The following is a 16,813-nucleotide window of genomic DNA, read 5'->3' as shown; positions in this document are numbered from 1 at the left end:
GGACAAAGAATGCGGGACTGAGCCCCATACATATGGATTTGTTTAAACAATCCACGTTAAGACTTACAAAGAGATAACATGCACATTTGGGATGCTTAGGGTCTAGAATTTGGTAAAGATATTCCACATCCCGCACAGACACATTCAGATACTATAAATTAAGGGTGAAATATTTGAGGTCTTGATCCCCTAGTCTTAACTGACTTAGGTAGCAGACCTATCAAAACGAATCCGGCTCTTCACATCAGTAGATGCTACAGAGCAAGCACAAAGATTTTATACACCAAAATGTAGTGTGATAAGGACAGAACTACCTGCACAATCACTTCATAAATAGGCCAAATAGCAAACAAATTGAAGATCCCCGGGACATACACTCCCTCTCCAGGGGGACTAATGGGAATATCTTGGTTATTGCAGTAAAGCTCCCCTACACCGGCCAGCTGCCACGCAGAGCAGCGCTGCCGGGGACGGGGCAGAGGAGGGGGAACTCCCCATCCCTCCCCAAATCCAACCTCGAGGGTTGGGGTCTGGGTCTTGCAGTGTGAGCAGCAAATAGGGGAGAAAAGACACCCCCACACCCCCTGCCCCAAGCACCCTGGTTGCTCTGCACAAAGGATCAGGAATCACAGGGAAAAAAGACTGAGTAGATACTGATTGAGGGATTTATTATTTTTTTGTCTGATTTCTCCCCATTATTTGAGCATCCTTCTCCACAGCTCTCTAGCATGGTGTCAAATTATCAATCACAGGTCAAGGCAGAACCACACAGCTGTGTTAGAATTAAACAGGTTTTAATACCTAAAACTGGTGATTTTTCTTTTCCAGCAGCAGCGACGTGAGCCCGCTGCTGCAGAAGCCAAGGACAGATATTTCGGTGCCCACGGTAGGAGCTGACTAGTTTTGTTGGGAACCATCTGACTCCTGGGCTGGTGATGGTCTGAGTTTTAAATCTGAGGTTTAATTTTCTGACATTAATTCCGCCATCTCCCACCTGAGCAGCCTGGGTGGGAGGGGAGCCCTAAGCAGGAGCAGGGATCAGCTCCCCAACAAAGCGAAGCCTCTGCAAGCCTCCTGCCCAGGCCTGGGTGTGCACACTGAGGGGGCTCTGGTTTGGTAAAAATCATCATTTGTTTCCAAGGCAAGGCAGAAATTTTTTTCCACACCTAACCAGATAAAAGCAGTACCTGTCCCTCTTTCAGTTCTGAGATTGAAAGTATAGCCTACACCTTCGTATTGCTAAAACTGTGGTGCAAAGTATCCCAGCACAGGTCTTAGTGCACTGTGCAGAAAAGGGGAGCGGGGTATGCTTTGGGGAGAAAAAAAAAAAAAAAAAAAAAAGTAGAGCTACAACCATACTAACACCTTAAAAACAAAACAAAACAAAAAACACACACACAAAAACAACCCAAATAATAAAATGAAGAATTACCAAATAGAATTGTGACTAAATATACCAAATGACTCCGCAACTCTGTCTTCCATCCACAATCTCATTGCCACAAACACATGCACAGTTTGCACTTAATAAAATAATCTTACTGAAATCTGAAATCGTAATAATAATTTTTTGTAAATGCCACTGGTTGCAGGACCTCTACAAACCCCCATCTCGGCAAACAGGGCCACTTCATATGGGTCAGAAGCAATACATGTTCGCGGGGAATTTTCACTAACCTGCCTGCTTTGGTTATTATCATTTCGGTGCCAGCTTCATGAAATTTCTTCCATAGCTCCTTCTCATGGAGATAGACTTTGATATTTTCTATTGTCTGGAAAAAAAATAAATATAATGAAACTAGCAAGAAATGCCTGAGAAAACCTGGGTGAGAGGCTGGGAAGGGCAGCAGGGCTCGGGGACTGTGCACCCAGGACCAGCACCGCAGCAGCCCCGCTCCTGCCTCTGCAGGAGGAGGATAGAGTCCCCAAAACTCCACTGCCCTTTGCCAAAAATAAGAGAAACAAACTGAGGCCGGTTTTAATTGCAGACTTTAACATCCAGGCGGGATATTGCGGCCAAAGGGATTTTTTTTTTTTATTTTACTTTATTTTTTGGGTTGTTTTGGGTTTTGGTTTTGGGTTTGTTTTTTTTTTGTAGTTTTTTTTTTTTTTTTTGTAGGGATTTCCGTGGCCCGATGGGGCAGACGGGCCCTGCTGTCGCCCCTGGGACTCCCAAAAAAAGGGAACAGGAGCATCCATGGCGACACCCGGATCAGCTGAGCAATATGCGCGGCCAGGGCCGCGGTTTCTGAGCGGACCCGCTCCTTTCCGCGGGATGTCGGGGGCAGCGCGGAGGCGCCGGCTGGGCGCGATGTGTCGAGAAGACACGGGCGGACCCGGAGTTTTATTTAGCGGAGGGGAAAAAAAAATAAAGACAAACCAAACAAACAGAAATAAAATTAAAAAAAAAAATCAAAAAACAAACAACGAATCCCAACGCCGGGCCGGATCCTGCTCAGGAGGAGCGGTCGCGGCTCATCACCCGACGGGCCCCGCGGAGATCGGGTTCGCCTCTACCGCTCCCGACGGCGGGCGCTGGGCGGCCTGCTTTGCACGGTGAAAAAAATAAATAATAATAAAAAAAAAAAAAAAAAACAACCTCCAAAATTTTAAAAAGCAAGAAAAATGCTATTTCCTCGCAATTCTTCTCCCCCTCCCCGGTTCGTGGCCGAGGATGCCGCGCGGTCGCGGGGGGCCTGGCTCCAGCACCGCCACCCGCGCTCCGGCCGGGCTGGTGGGGAGGGAGAGAGGCGAAGCCGTCGGGCAGGACGCGGGGCCGGGCGGTGCGTACCTGCTCGGGGTCGGGGAGCTGCGGGCTGCTGAGAGGCGTGCTGCTCCCCCCGGCTACGCCGAGGACGGGGGAACCGGCGGAGGAGTCCGCATGGCCGGGCGCGGGGGCTGTTGGAAACCCTTCCTCGGTTTCAGACAGGCTTTTCTCCTGGAGCATTTCCTTGTGGGGGGAGAGAGGCGCACCGTTAGCTCGCAGCACCGGGGGCCACGTCCAGCCCCTGTCCTCCCGCCCCTCCAGCCCCGGGTACGGTCACCTGCGGGGTCAGGCCCTCCCGGCCCAGCCCGCGGTCCTTCCTCGGGCGGCGGCACTCGGCGAGACTGGGACGTGACACCCCCGGCCCCGCGGGGAAAGCCGCTGTGGCCGGGAGAGCAGGGCCGGGCCCGCCTGTCCCCGCGGGGGAGCCGCCCACGCGTGGCTGCGCTCCCGCTTGAGGCTCGGGCAGCTCATCTCAGATGTGGCCGCAGCCCCCACCTCACACACACACACACCCCACACACACACAGCCCCGACCCTTTTTCTTCTCTTTCCCCCACCGCTTTTGGCCGCCGTGCGGGGCCAGTACCCGTCGGGGAGGGGAGCCCGGCCCGGCTGGGGGCTCTGCCCCGTCCCGTCGGGGCTGCGGGGGCTCCGCGGTGAAACGCTGCGGCGGAGCCGGGCGGCGTAAACAGTCAGAGTGCTGGGCTCCGAGATAAAAGGGCCCCTCTTAAACTTGGACGGAGACTGGGAAACGCCAATAAAGATAAGGCCTGACAGCTCCGCCGGGGCTGCCGCGCATCAAGCCCGACTTTTACAGCGTAGAGGGACGCGGCCGCCCGCCCCGCTCGACGGACAGACAGACGGACGGCCGAGCAGGGCCGGCGCGGAGCGGGGAGCTGCCCCGAGAGGGCTGCGGGGGTCCTGGCCCCGGGGACCGAAACCGGCGCTCCCCACGGGAAAACGCTGACGGTCCCCGGACCGGCGTCTCCTCGACGGAGCCGTGCTCGGAGCCGATCCGCCGTCCGGAGGTGGAGGGGGGGGATCGGGGCTGAGACCCCCGGCTCCAGCCACAGCAGAGCTTCAGGGAGAGCTCCGGCCATGGCGAGAGACAGCCTGCCCGGCTCCGTGCGAGCGGGCATACACACACACAAAAATTCCCGTGCGCAGCTGCACCGTACCCGCCGCAGCCCCGTGGGCAGGGACCCCCCGGCAGCCCCGCGGGGGCACTGCCGGTCCCCCCGCCCTGCTCGGGGGGGGACGGGGCGGCCTCAGCCCGGCCGAAACTCGGATGTTCCCGGCGGCCGACGTGCGCGGCGGGGCCGGCTGACCCCGGGGAACGCAAGGTGGGAGGCGGCGGCGACCCCCGAAGGCCCGGCTCCTGCCTGCGGGCGGGGACCCCGCCGCTCCCGGTATCGGAGCAGGGTCGCGGGCCGGAGGGGGTGCAGCGGGGCGGGCTGGCGGCATAGGCCGGGGGCTCGGCAGGCTGCAGGGAAAGCCCCCCCCCCCCCTCCCCGCTCCCTCCCCTCCTTCCCTCCCGCACCCCGGGAACTCACACAGCCGGCCGGGGGGCAGGAGGCGCAGCGGGGGGCTCCGGGCTTCGCCTGGGGGGCGGCTGCGGCATGAAGGGCATCCGCGGGGCAGCGCGGCGGCTGCGCGGGGCGCTCAGGCCGGGCGCGGCTCCGCGGCCCCCGATGGCAGCGGCGTGCGGGGCATCCCCCGCTGCGCGGATTCACTTTCCCTTGATCTTGGCGGAAAATGTTCCATAAAGATCCAGTTTGGGGCCTTTCGACTCCCTCCCTCTTTGTCTCCCCCCCCCCCCCCCCCCCCCCAACCCTCCCTTTTCCCTTCCCCTCCTGTTGCTGACGTTGCCGCTGTCAATCACAGCCCCACAGACCGGCTCTGGCCCGCTCCGCCCGGCCCGGCCCGCTCGCCCCGGCCTCGGCCCCGCGCCCGCCCGACGGCCCGCACCGGGGGGCACCGGCTGGGGGCAGCGGCAGCCCGGCTCCCCGCTCACCGGGCCCGGCCGAGGCCTTCCCCGGCCTGCCTGGCCTGCCTCGGCGCTGCGCCGGGCCTGGCGGCCAGCTGAGCCTCCGTCTGCTCCGGGAGGGGAGCCCGGTGGGGGAGGACACCCCCAACCCCACCGCCCCCCCCTCCCAGCCCCGATGGTCCCGGCGCTCCCCACTGCCCGCCGGGGAGCCGGGCCGGGGGCTGCGGCGGGGGTCGGAGGGCCGTGGCGGGCACAGGCCGCGCTGGAAGGGAGCTTGGCTCGGCGGGCCGGGCGCTGCCGGACCCCGCGGCGGGAGCCGGGGATGCCCGGGAGAGGCGATGGGGAAGGGCCCAGGACCGGGCGGGGTGTGAGGAGATCACGCTTCGGGAGGGGTCCGCAGCCTCCGGCCCTGCTGCACCGGCAGCCCAACTGCTCGTTTTCCGCCGGGCTGGGGCCGGTCTTCGGGTGCGGGTCTCCCCGAGAGCCCAGGGAGGGGGACAGGGCTCGCCGTCTTCCCCCGGTCGGGACAGAGAGCCCCGAGCCTTGCCCCAGAACGGGCAGGAGCTGGGAGGTCACGGACTAAGCGGCGACGAGGCCGGGCCGCCCCTGGCTGAGCGCGGCGGAGGGGAGAGGAGCTCCCGGGGCGGGGGGCAGGAACCCCCGCACCCCCCAGCCACGGGCACCGCCCGTTCGGGGCTCCCACCGCCAAGCCAAACCCCCACTTCTAGGGGGAGAACCCTCTCGGGAGAGTCCCCGAGTGGCTGTCGCGACTGAGCGGGCCGCTTCAGCGCTGCTGTCGCGATTACCAAGACACGCACCCCACCACCATTACCCCGCAGCCCTGCTGTCGGGGCTGCCCGCCCTGCGCTGAGCGACCCCTCGCACCCACCCCGTGGCCAAAACGCGCCCAGGTTCCCGCACTACCCCCGGTAGCTGTGCTTACCGCGACAGCCCCACTGCTGCGCGCCGTCCTATGTCGCGACAGCTTCGCTCTGCATCGCACACACCCCCCTCCCCCCCCCCGCTTCCATACGCACCCCCTTCCCCTGGGCTTCGCCCTGCTCCGCGCCCGCGGGGAGGGCGGCGGGCGGGAGCCGCTTACCCGAGCCGGCCGGTCCCGGACGGGCGCCGAGGTGCCGCTCGCCTCCCGCAGCCCCGGGCTCACAGGGACACCGCCATGAGCCGGCGGGGCTTCACGGGGCAGGATTTTTATCGGGGTTTTCTTGAAAGTGAATTTAAACCCAAACTCACTCCCACCGTCACGTGGTGCCGAAATTGGGAACAGGAGCAGAATAAAAAGTAAACTGGGGTCAACCTCTTAATGAACCTTTTCCCCACTCCTACAAAAAAAAAAAAAAAAAAAAAAAAAAAGTAAAAAAAAAAAAAAAAAGTCCCGGGCGGGCCGGGGGATGCGAGCGAGGGAGCGGCGGGTAATTCCCGCAGGAGCCGGGGCCGGGGCAGGTGAGACCGGGCCGGGCGGCGGGCCCCGACGTGCGGCTGCGGGGCCGGGGAGAGGAGGGACCCGCGCCCGTCCTGCTCCTGCACAGACGGAGCGGGAGCTGAGGAGGGTCTGGGGGTGAGGAGCCGTCCCGGTGGGGCCGCGGTGGGAGCGGGGAGGCCGGGCTCAGCCGGGCGGGGGGTGTCCGGGAGCGCCGCTCCCCGCCGCTGACCTGCTGCGCCCTGCCCCGTGCGCGACCGCGGTGGTTTCCGCGGGTCTTATCTGCCTCTGAGCCGCGGGCCGGCCCCGAATCCCAAACCCCGCGCTGCAGGAGGGGAGAACCCGCGGAGGATGCGCGGACATCGCAGCCGTCCGCCGCTTGCACCGCTCTGGCCCGTCACCCGTTCCCACCTGCGGGCCGGGGTCTCCCCGCAGGCTGCGGGGCCCGGGGAGGCTGCCGAGGGCCGGGCTCTAGGGCAAGGTGTATTTTTGTATTTACTCTGCGGCTGGTGCCCGTCTCTCAGCTTTTTTTGACCGAGTCTCCCTCCACCCCTTCCTCCCACCGCCGCGGACAGGGACAGAGGGAATCACGGTCGCTTCCCTACGTTAAATGCTCATTTTCCCCCGTTGAACAACAACAACGAAAAAAAAAGGGCGGAGGGAACGATCCTCAAGTGGCGAGTATTTAATTAAAGCAAAGCCAAAGCCTCCCCCTCCTGCCGCCGGCCCTCCCCGTCTGTGCTGGAGCGGCGGTGGCGGGTCCTTTCCCCGCCGTGGGCCCCGGTTGAGGCTCTCCTCGCCGGTTCCGCCGTGCCGTAAGCCCGGGCAGCACCTGCCCGCAGCGGCTCCGGCCCCCCGGGGCTCCCTCTGCCTCCTCCCGCACCGAGGCGGCGGGGTCGGTGGGGCTCGGCCGGGGGAGGCCGCGGCCGATTTCATCATCCGCCGGCCGGGAGGACCGGGCCGGCATCGACGGGCGAAGCGTCCCCGCCCGACGGAGCCCCCCGGCTGCGGCAAAGCCTTGAGCTTCGCCGAGGCTCCGGCAATTCACGGCGAGGCTCGAAACCAACCCGACTGTCATCACCCGGCAGATAAACGGCCGGATCCCCGACGGCAGGGTGGCTCCTATTCACGGCTCATCACCGCCGAGTCAAAGGAGCAGGCAGGGGGAGGATAAGCCCCGCTTTCAGGGACCGGCGCTCCAAACCACTCATCACTGTCACCGAGCTCGCTCATGCCTTGGCCCTAAACACCGGCGATTAATAAAAGTTTACTGTCGCTTTTCTCCAATATTTACACTCCGTCTGAGGGCCGGGGAAAACCGAGCGGGCTCAGCTCCGCGGGGATGCTCCGCCGCTTCTCCAGCCGCGGCGGCCAGCGCCGCTCCCTTTGGCTCGCTCCTCTTCCCTCCCCGAGAAAACCCGCTTCCATTACCCCAAGAAAACCTGCCAACCACGACGGAGACGAGGGGAGAAGCGAGCCCCGAGTCCCCACCCGACGGTACCCTGCGGCTGGGCGGCCCCGACGGCGGCCGCGGCTCGGAGCCCCGGTGCGAGGTGGAGGGGGGAAACCCTCTCCCACGCTGACCCTGGCTCCCGTGAAATCAGGACCGAGCCTCGGCCGCGTGGGTTGGCATAGATTTATTGGCTTGAGCAGAAACTCACCGGTTTACACTGCCGAGGAGGGTTTGAATGGATGAGGACTGAGAAAAAGTTGCCGAATTTGGCTAGTAGCAAGGCTGGAAGAATGGAGTGCTAATACTGAATTATGCATGTACTCGGGAGGAATTACACAGCATCAGACTCGGGCTTCTAAACAGGGACAGTGCCAAATTTCTAATAACTGTGTAATATGCTTATTTATACCATACAAGGACTTACAAACCTCATTGTGCATAGCAGCTGGGTCATATTTCTTTACCCTTCCATTCCTCAGGCTCTTTTGCCAAGAGACTGGTACCAAACACTTCTAGGCTGAAAGGAAAACACAAAATGAAATTGCAAAGAAACGATGACAGGAAGCATGGGTAAGATACGGGCTGACATGCGGCCCTTTAATCTTCAGCATCTGCCTAAAATAGACGCACTAAGGGGGTATTGAAAATATGCACGGGTTTAAATGCAAGTGGTTTTCTGCTTCTAAGTCGTTCAGTGGAATTAACCGCGTATATTTGCCTGACCTGGGCACGTCTGAAGGCTCTAAGGCTTTGTTTTAGACTATTAAGTAAATATTTTAACGAATGTTTTAAAACGTTGTAAACGAACGCGTTAGTCTTGCACCAAGCTCTACTGAAATTGGGTAAATCAAACGAACAACCGTATTCCGATTTGTTTTTAAATATTTGGAGGATATTTGATAATTTCATCCCAGCGTACCAAGTGTACTTACCTCTTGCAATTTCAAGCAAAGTTATGTCTGATGCAAACAGGCAATGTTCGTTATGTAACCAGTAATAATTAAACTATGAACGAATATTCAAGTATCTAGACATTTTTTAAAAGCTTAACTATTTTACAAGTAAAAGCAAACAATTGTGGAACTGTTTTAAATTTTAAAATTAACATTAGTTTTGTCTAAATGCTCTGGATTCTTATTTTTTAATATGCTGTCCTACTATTTTTTAAAAAAGTAGCATCTAGAAAAATAACATTTCAAGTCCATTGCACATTTTGTACAGAAGAGACATTACTGTGAGCTCGGCAACACTCTGTGTAAGAACAAATAGTCCAGAGATCACTGCCCTGGTGAACGTCAGACTGAGATAGTCCCCAATGGTTTTTCCTAGCCAAAAGTCTGATTTCACTTCTATATATATATAAAAAAATTTAAATTGGCCCATCTGCTTTGCAATTACTTTTTTGTTTTTTGATGAAAAGAGCCCTAAAGCTACAGTGTGCTAGAGCATGGGAGCAGGCAAACGGGGCCACGCCAAACTGGAAATAATGGTTGAAAAAATAAAAGCACAACAATGCCCAGCGCTCAGGGCGCTGTGATTTTTTTATGCAGCCTGGCTGCAAGCGCCACGGCAGCTGCAGCTCCACTCTGCCTCCTGCACCAAGCCAAGACGGTGCTGCTGGGACGGGGCGGGCGCAGGCCCGGCCATCGCCGCTTACGGCGGGTCAGCGGGTCAGGCACCACCGGGTAAAACCTTGGCTGAGGCCCGGAGGAGAGCCCGGGAGAGAAGGGACCCGGGCAGCAGCGTGGGTTGGGGTGGCAGCTCGACATGTGAGCAGCAAGGGGGAGAGGGGGAAAGCTCGGTGTCCTGCGGGGACTGTGGTGGAGCGGGAGGACAACGCATCGAATCTCCTGGGTAAGCTGCTGGGGAGCACATGGGCTCCGAGCAAAAACGAGGTGCACATAAATCCGCCAAGTGACAACACTGCAAGTCACTTCTCACCAGGCAGGAAGAAAAGAGGAGAGGCTTGTTTCGGAAGCCTTGCATCAGAGCAAGAAACTGCCTTAAGGTGCTGCAAAACCAGCCCAGCACGCTCTCAGAGCAACGCGTCGTGGCTCTGCACGGTGTGCTTGGCATCGTCCACCCATCCCTGTGCAGGGGGATGAGGGGCTCGGGGTAGAGTCCTGCCCAAAACGATTATTTCATTTGTGCTGGGGTTGAGGAGGAGGTTATTGCTATGGGATATCACTGTTCTCCTGGGTGAACAGAGGAAAATGCTGCTCTGGGTGAGAAATTCCCAGCGGGAGGGATGAAGGCAGAGAGCTGCCAGCACTGTCTGCCCTGGGCCACAGCAACCAGGGCCGATCGAGCCAAACAGCCACGTTTAAACGTTGCACCCCAACACGGACCCTCACCCCTGGGACGGACCCCAGTGACCATCAGCCCAAGGAAGGCAGCACAGCAATGCAAAAGTGCATGCCAGGAGAGTCTGGTGACTGCTTTGGGACAGAGGCTGCAGCCCACGCTCCTGCCGTTCACCTTAGGGTCCCTGTTGCTATTTAGGCAAAAGAATCATCTCAGCTATCGGCAGAGCCACCACCTCCCAGGCCGGCATACGCAAGCCCTCGCTCCCCACACCAGAGCCCACAGCTCTTCTTGGTGAGTCCTTTCCAACCGTGGTGCTGCCCGGAGGGAAACCTCATTTTCCCAGGGCTGGGTCCCGACCCCGCAGCATGGCAGCGGGTCGAAACAGGGCTCAGCACTATAGCTATGGGCAAGGGGACACCCCCTCTTTTGGGTTCACAGGAAACACTAAGCCAGGAGCAAACGGTGACCCTGGGGATTTAAACATTTGCCAGATGCCTATGATAGCCGTGTATCATGCTCCTGGGGGTCAGTCCTGTCCCGGGTCTTTGCTAAATCACCCAGGGCAGATTTAAGGGGCGTGAGGCTTTCGGGGCACGGGAAGGCAGCTGTGATTTAAAAGGGCGGAGGGGAGCGGTGAGCAGCGCAGGCGGACAGATTCCGAATGTAAGGGCTCACGGGCCGGAGCGGAGAGGCACAAACATGCGTCCGGATGTGGAGCTGCTGGTGAGGAGGCGGCCAGACGGGCTGGAGGAAGGCGAGGTGAGAGGCAGATGAGAGCGGGGAGGAAGAGAGCTGCTCAGGGGTCTGGGGAGCAGGAGGCTGTGGCGGGAAGGGGCCGCCGCAGGGAGGGGTTTTGCTTCCCAGGGCAGCACGATGGCCTCGGGTTTCTGCCCTGCAGATGAGGGGGGAGCAGCTGCAGGGCCAGCCCTAGCCCTGGGAGGCTGCAGAGCCACTGGGGAGCTGGCAGCGGGAGGGAGGGAGGGAATGTGGAATAAAAGGTCCTTCCTAGGAAGCAGGTCGGCAAAACCCATCAAAATTCACCACCGCATCCCTCTGCTGTCAGAACATGCTGGGATGGGATTCCCGCCCCCCCTTAGAGGGTCTCCCATGAAGAGGCAAACCCTCTGGCCAGGTTTGGTTCCCAGTCACCCTGCTCACCAGGAAGCCACCCGACATCACCAGCCAGCCTCCAGGATGTGGCAACTCGCTCCCTGCTCAGTCACATCCCTCCCACGCCTTCGTCCTGCTCCTGGGACGCTGCAATGAAACACATTCCTTGAGCTGCAACGGGGCAGGGCCAGGCCTGGGACAAATGCTGTTCTCCATTTCATGCATTTTTCTCCTCACCCAGTGAGTTGGGTTGCTCCGAAAGTAGGGCACAACCTTCGGGGTGGCTTTGCCCCCACAGTAAGGAGGGGAAGAGCTGCAAAAATGCATTACACTCTTATTCCTGAGGGGAGTTCTCAATAGGAATAAATGTGAGGCGAAATGATAGACAATTGGGATGGGGCCCAGAAGCTGGGAATTTCCTCCTCATGGGACATGACTTGCTGTGGAACCCTAAATGCTGCAGGTAAAAGGAGAGAAACTGGAGAGAGGGGAGAGATGAAGTCCTGGAGCAGAGTGTGCTCCCTCTTCTGCATCTGCCCCTGGCTCCAGCAGGGAGAGAAAGGATGGCTGAGATTCATTAAATAGAGACAGGAAAACCTTGCTTAAGGAGCTGTCTGGGAAAGGGGCCATTTCAGGCCTGCTGTATGCAAGTGCCAGTGATTTGGGGCCAGAATAGACAATTGTTAAATATTCCTCTGGGCTCCGCTGTGCAGGGAGCTGCTCTCAAGTGTACCAGTTACAGAAAGTCATGGGGAGCTTAATGGTGATTTTCTGCCTAGGATGAGAGACCAAGCTGGCTCCATCAGGAGAATGGAAATTAAAAGATCCCCAAAATCAGCAGTTTTCCTTCTCACACAGCAGCAAAGGGCACTGACCTGATGGTGCAGCAAGGCCGGGGCAGCTCCAGCTGGAGGGAGGGCATCGCATGTCCGCAGCTGTGTTGAATGATGTGGGCACAAGCATCTCGCCATGCAGTGGGAACAGTGAGAGGGATGGAAAAGGGGTTTCTCAGTCCTCTTGGTCAACCTGCAATTGTTACAAACAAATAAGATGCAATCTGGGGAGAAGCAGGAGCAGCAGGGACATGCAGGAGATGCTGCTCGCGCCCATGGAGCCCTGAAGCTCAGTGCACAGGAAGAAGAAGTTTTGTATCACCGAGCTGCAGCACAACCACTGCTACGGAGGGAGACCAGGGGCTTCTGCCCCTGCTATTCCCCTGGAGCCAGCTCCAGGAGGGGGCAAAGGGGGCTCTGCCCCAGACCCCAACAACCGCTCCACCACCACGAGCATGCACCCATGCTGGCAACAGGGACACCCCTCTGCTCCTGACACAGAGAAACCGGGAGCCAGGGGTCCCATCCTTCCTCTCCCCTGCTCTGCCATGTTCCTCACTGCTCTGGATTGAACCTTCAGCTGTAGAAAATGTGAAAAACATGGATAAGAAATGCTGGCCAGTGCTCTGTGTGCAAGCATCCACACATACTCAGCAGTTCCAGCGAAGGAAGACGTTGCAGTTTTGCCTCTGTGCTGGTGCCACCGATGCAGCACAGAAAAGCCACGGAGCTGAAGGAAGATAAATACCCTGAAACAGATGAAATCAGCCGGGACCACCTGATACTCATTCCCACAAGGTTACGGTAAAGGTTGGGAAACGAAGGAAGTGCTGCACTGGCAAGCTGGCAGCAAATCAAAGCAAATGACATTAATTAAAGCATATGTTAGGAATAGGAAATTAAGCTAAAGCAACATTTCATCTACGGCGTCTTCTCTGGGCACTTTAGAAGCGGTATAAGTTTACTGTAGAGAAAGAGAAATGAGGAGGCTGGTGCAGAGGATAGATGTGCGGGAAGTTAAAAGAATTAGAGGAGAGTTTTAAAAGCTTTAGACTATACACTCAGGGTCATGTTCACTCCCTGTATTTATTTTGAATTGTGAGTGAATGGGAGGACTGAGAGCACTGACTGGCACTGCAGGGAGCCTTGGGCTAGTGCAGACCCTGGCGTCCTCAGTGAGGCGGCTCAGCCCCAAAATCATGACCTTTCACAGTCTTCCCTGCACGGCTGCGCCAGGCGCAGGTGGACCTTGGCACCCATTTGCCTGGTTTTGCAAGAATACACAATTTTGCTTTTCTCCAGCTCACTCAGGCTTAGAACTTACCAAAGCTCAGCGCATCACCCTGGTGACAGGGGCACCGCTGTTCCCTGCGCAGAGGGGAAACTGAGGCACGACGTGACTGACAGCCCTGGGCATGCAGCAGGCGTGGGGCTGGAGGCACCAGCCGGGGCTGCACCCCAACCCACGGGGAAGCACGAGTGGGCCCCCCAGGCCCTCCTGTGCCAGATCTGCCTCAGCCATGGGCCCTTCCTCCCACTCCCGCCCGCGGGGCTGGCAGCGACGCTGCGGTCCCGACCCACTGGGCGCGTTTCAGGGGCCGTGCTGACTCACCAGCCACCCGTGTCATCCCAGGTCACCCAGCTTTTTTTAATCAGCCGTTTCAGGGCTGCCTGCCTGCCTCGCTGTGTCAGGGCTGCAGATGGGGCCAGCCCGTGGCCATTTTGCCGCTCCACGTGGCCTCCGAGCCAGCTCACCACAAGCACCGGTGCGTGGAGGTGCCTGATGGCAAAGGGCATCAGGGACCCAGATGTCCCCATGAGGCAGGGTGACCGCCCAAACCGTGCTGTGGCACAGAAGCATGGCAGGCTTTCCAACCAGCGTCCCGAGCCATGCCCTGCTCCTCCGCTGCATCCCACAGCAGGGGTATGCACAGGGGAGCGACGGGCAGAGTCAGCTCTTAAATAACAAACTCGTGAGTGAGAGAAACCGGGCAGCAGCCTGACTCCAGGCGTGCTCCTCCCGCACGCCGCTCTGCTCCCAAACCGGCTGCTATTTTTTCCCCAGAGCCATAAATTGCGCGTCGGGGCCGGCAGCCCTCGCGCAGTCGCCCACTGCCTCCCCACCGCGGATGTCCATGGGATGAGTTACGAGGAGCGAGCGCCGCAGCCAGGGCTTGGCTCCAGAGCCCCAACACGAGCGAGGCGGTACGGCTGCCTCCGCATGCACATGCCGGAGCCCTTTTCCCTCCCATTCCCACCTGGGACCACACTGCCACCCTGGTGGGGTTCGCCCCCTGGGACCCCTCCACTTCACGGCTTTCCGAAGGAGGGCTGGCCACGGCACGGTGTTTACCTAGGGCGAGCGGGCAGATGGCTTGCTGACAGCTTCAGGAACACCTTGTAGCAGTTGCGGTGATTCCTGAGATCTGTTGCTTCCCATTTCAATTCACACATCATGATTTCTAAACCTCAGCTTGTACCTTCCCAGCAGAGCTCTCCACCTCCGCCCTGGCTGCATGCATTCACCACTGGCTCCAGGGGGATGGAGAAGGGAGAGCAGCTATCCCATCTCTGACACAGCCTCCTTTGGTGGCCCAGGGCAAGTCCCTTAACCTGCCAAAGAAAGGGACACAAGCAGTACAGGAGCAACACAGGGGCTGGAAAGCACTTTGAGGATATAAAGGGCTGTCAAGTGCTTCTTAGGGATGAAAATTTCTCTTCCCATCACCTTCTCCAGTTGAATAATGGTTGCAACTGTATGGACTGAAAAAGGGATAGCGGGGTCCAAGGTGGGCACGTGTGAGTATCTCCTGCTCTTGACACACAGCACCTTTGCTTGGGATGAGCCCTGGCCATCGGCTGCTGGGGACAAACACCAAGCCATCCCCGCCAGGCTGTGGGTGCCTCGGCCCCCCCGAGGTGATTGGGATGAGCTCACAGCAGCAAAAACAGAGCTGGGACCAAGCCTGGCCACGGCGGCTCCTAAATCCAGGGCAGATTTCTTCAGCAGGATGCTCATACCCAACCTCCCCACCCAGGGAATTCCCCTCGGAGCCCGGCAGGACCCCAGAACTGGCTGCAGTTGTGGGGGCCTCTGCGCTCCCACCAAATCCCCTCAGCAAGAGTGAACCAGAGCATCTCGTGCTTGTATACATTCCCCTGCCCTCCCTGTGCTGCTGTAGTAGAGTCTTGGCCTCAGGGTGATAAAAGGAGTATGTTTTTCCAATTAAAAGAGCCAAATGTGTTTTCCTGCCAGTATTTAGTCCAGCCTAACATGCGATGTCTACATTTTAACCTTGAAGAAGCCTCCAGAGACACTGCAAAATAAATCAATACTAGTCCACGTGCTGGAAAACAGAACCAATAAATAACTTCAGAACAGCTTTTCTGTTTACCGCATGAAATTCCCATTCTTGGCCATGTTCTTCAAAACAGCATCTGAAAATAAAAAAGAAAAGAAAAACAACCCCCCGAACCCTTAATTAGCGGCGCAGCGTGAGGCTCACCAGCCAGGCAGAGCTGGTTTCAGGTTGCAGGTGCAGGGCCAATTCTCCGTTGACCTTTGGGCTGGGATTTGGGATAGAGATTGCCTGTGCAATGGTTTAAAAATATGAAATAAAACCATAAAAAAAAAAAATGCATCCTGCATGGCTTCTTATAGCATGCAAGGTGCTGGAGCAAAACCAGCGCCCGGGTGCTTAGACTTGTGTATTCCCAGCCTGGTCCCAGAGCCCTGACTCACAGCCCCGTGTGCTGCACCCAGGGACCCTTAGGTCTTTTATCCCTCCCCAGACATGGGGGTCTGCACCCCATGGGCGGCTGGAGGTTTTCACCTGGTGTCATTGATGTGTCCCCAAATGTGCCAAATGGCAAGGGATAACCCTGGCCCTCGACCTGCTGCCTCTGCTCTTCCCAAGTTACCCGGCCAGGGGCCAGCTGGGGACTCACCAGTTCTTCCTCCTTTATGACAATAATAAATGTGTCTTTAGCTTTAGCATAAAGTAAGATTTACAGGAGCTATTAAACGGAAACTTAAAGGCATTTTTCTGCATCCTGTTGCAGAGAGGTCTCATGTGGGAGGCAGGTGGGTCTGCAGGACCCCGGCGGGGAGGTGCTGCCCGGGACCAGGCATGTGTGTGCAGGGGCACGCCTGTGCACACAGGGGTTTGCAAACCCTTCCCCGCACACACTCAGCGTGCAGCAGCAGGATGAGCTACCGCCAGGCAGCACTGACATCAATGGCCTGTGCTGGTGACACCAGAGCTGAACGTGCGGCGGGGTTGGGATGCAGAGGGGCATCACCCACGGGCATGAGCCCACGGCATCCCCCGCACAGGGAGCAGATCGTGGCACAGAGAGCCACTGTGCTGCATCCAGTGGGCTCGGGACCGACAGACAGACACACAGAGAGCTGCAACGAGAAGGGCAAGTAGAAGGCAGCTCCGGCTCCCCCAGCACAGCAGCCACATAACACCAACGGGGAAAACCCACCTACTAGCCGGGGGATAAATTTAAGCCATTTTCTTCATAACCCTCTATTTCTGTTCCCCTCCCCTGAGGCTCCTTGTTGTCAGCATGCATTATGCAGCCAGGACAGCTCTATTAGTCATATGCTTAATGACTGGAAAAAACATATGCAGCCGTTATTAGCAGGGTTGAGCCGCACACGCACGATCCGCTCCAGGAGGACAAGTCCTGGCGGCACAGGGTAACCTGATGGAAAAGCATCCGGGGGAAGCAGTGCCCTGTGAGCACCCCTGGGAACCAGCCCCACAAAAAAGCAAGAGGTTTTTTTACGTGAGGATTCAAGAGCAAAATCTCTGCTGTCCCATCTCCGCTCAGAACGGGATATGTGTTTCCTCAGGCGCAGAAGCAGCTGATATTTCTCTGGGTTGGGCTCTGCTTCTAAAGCACTGAG

At 58.1% G+C, this 16,813-nt stretch overlaps 1 protein-coding gene across 1 annotated transcript in view; it reads right to left on the bottom strand.

Annotated features, from left to right (window-relative positions):
• TBX4 (T-box transcription factor 4) overlaps positions 1–4,535 on the bottom strand; it is a 38,559-nt gene extending 34,024 nt beyond the window's left edge. The window contains exons 1-3 of the mRNA XM_042791553.1: positions 4,321–4,535; positions 2,792–2,950; positions 1,678–1,772 (exon numbers count right to left, since the gene is read on the bottom strand). Of these exons, the coding sequence (XP_042647487.1) occupies positions 1,678–1,772; positions 2,792–2,947 (251 nt within the window). The 5' untranslated portion in view covers positions 2,948–2,950; positions 4,321–4,535. The remainder of the gene's footprint in view (positions 1–1,677; positions 1,773–2,791; positions 2,951–4,320) is intronic.
• Between the last annotated feature and the right edge of the window lie 12,278 nt (positions 4,536–16,813).

Source organism: Tyto alba, unplaced genomic scaffold (genome assembly GCF_018691265.1).
Source record: "Tyto alba isolate M040663 unplaced genomic scaffold, T.alba_DEE_v4.0 Super-Scaffold_19, whole genome shotgun sequence".
NCBI classification, from domain to species: Eukaryota; Metazoa; Chordata; class Aves; order Strigiformes; family Tytonidae; genus Tyto; species Tyto alba.
The sequence above is the reverse complement of the archived record's forward strand: the minus strand, read 5'-3'. Positions and strand labels throughout refer to the sequence as shown.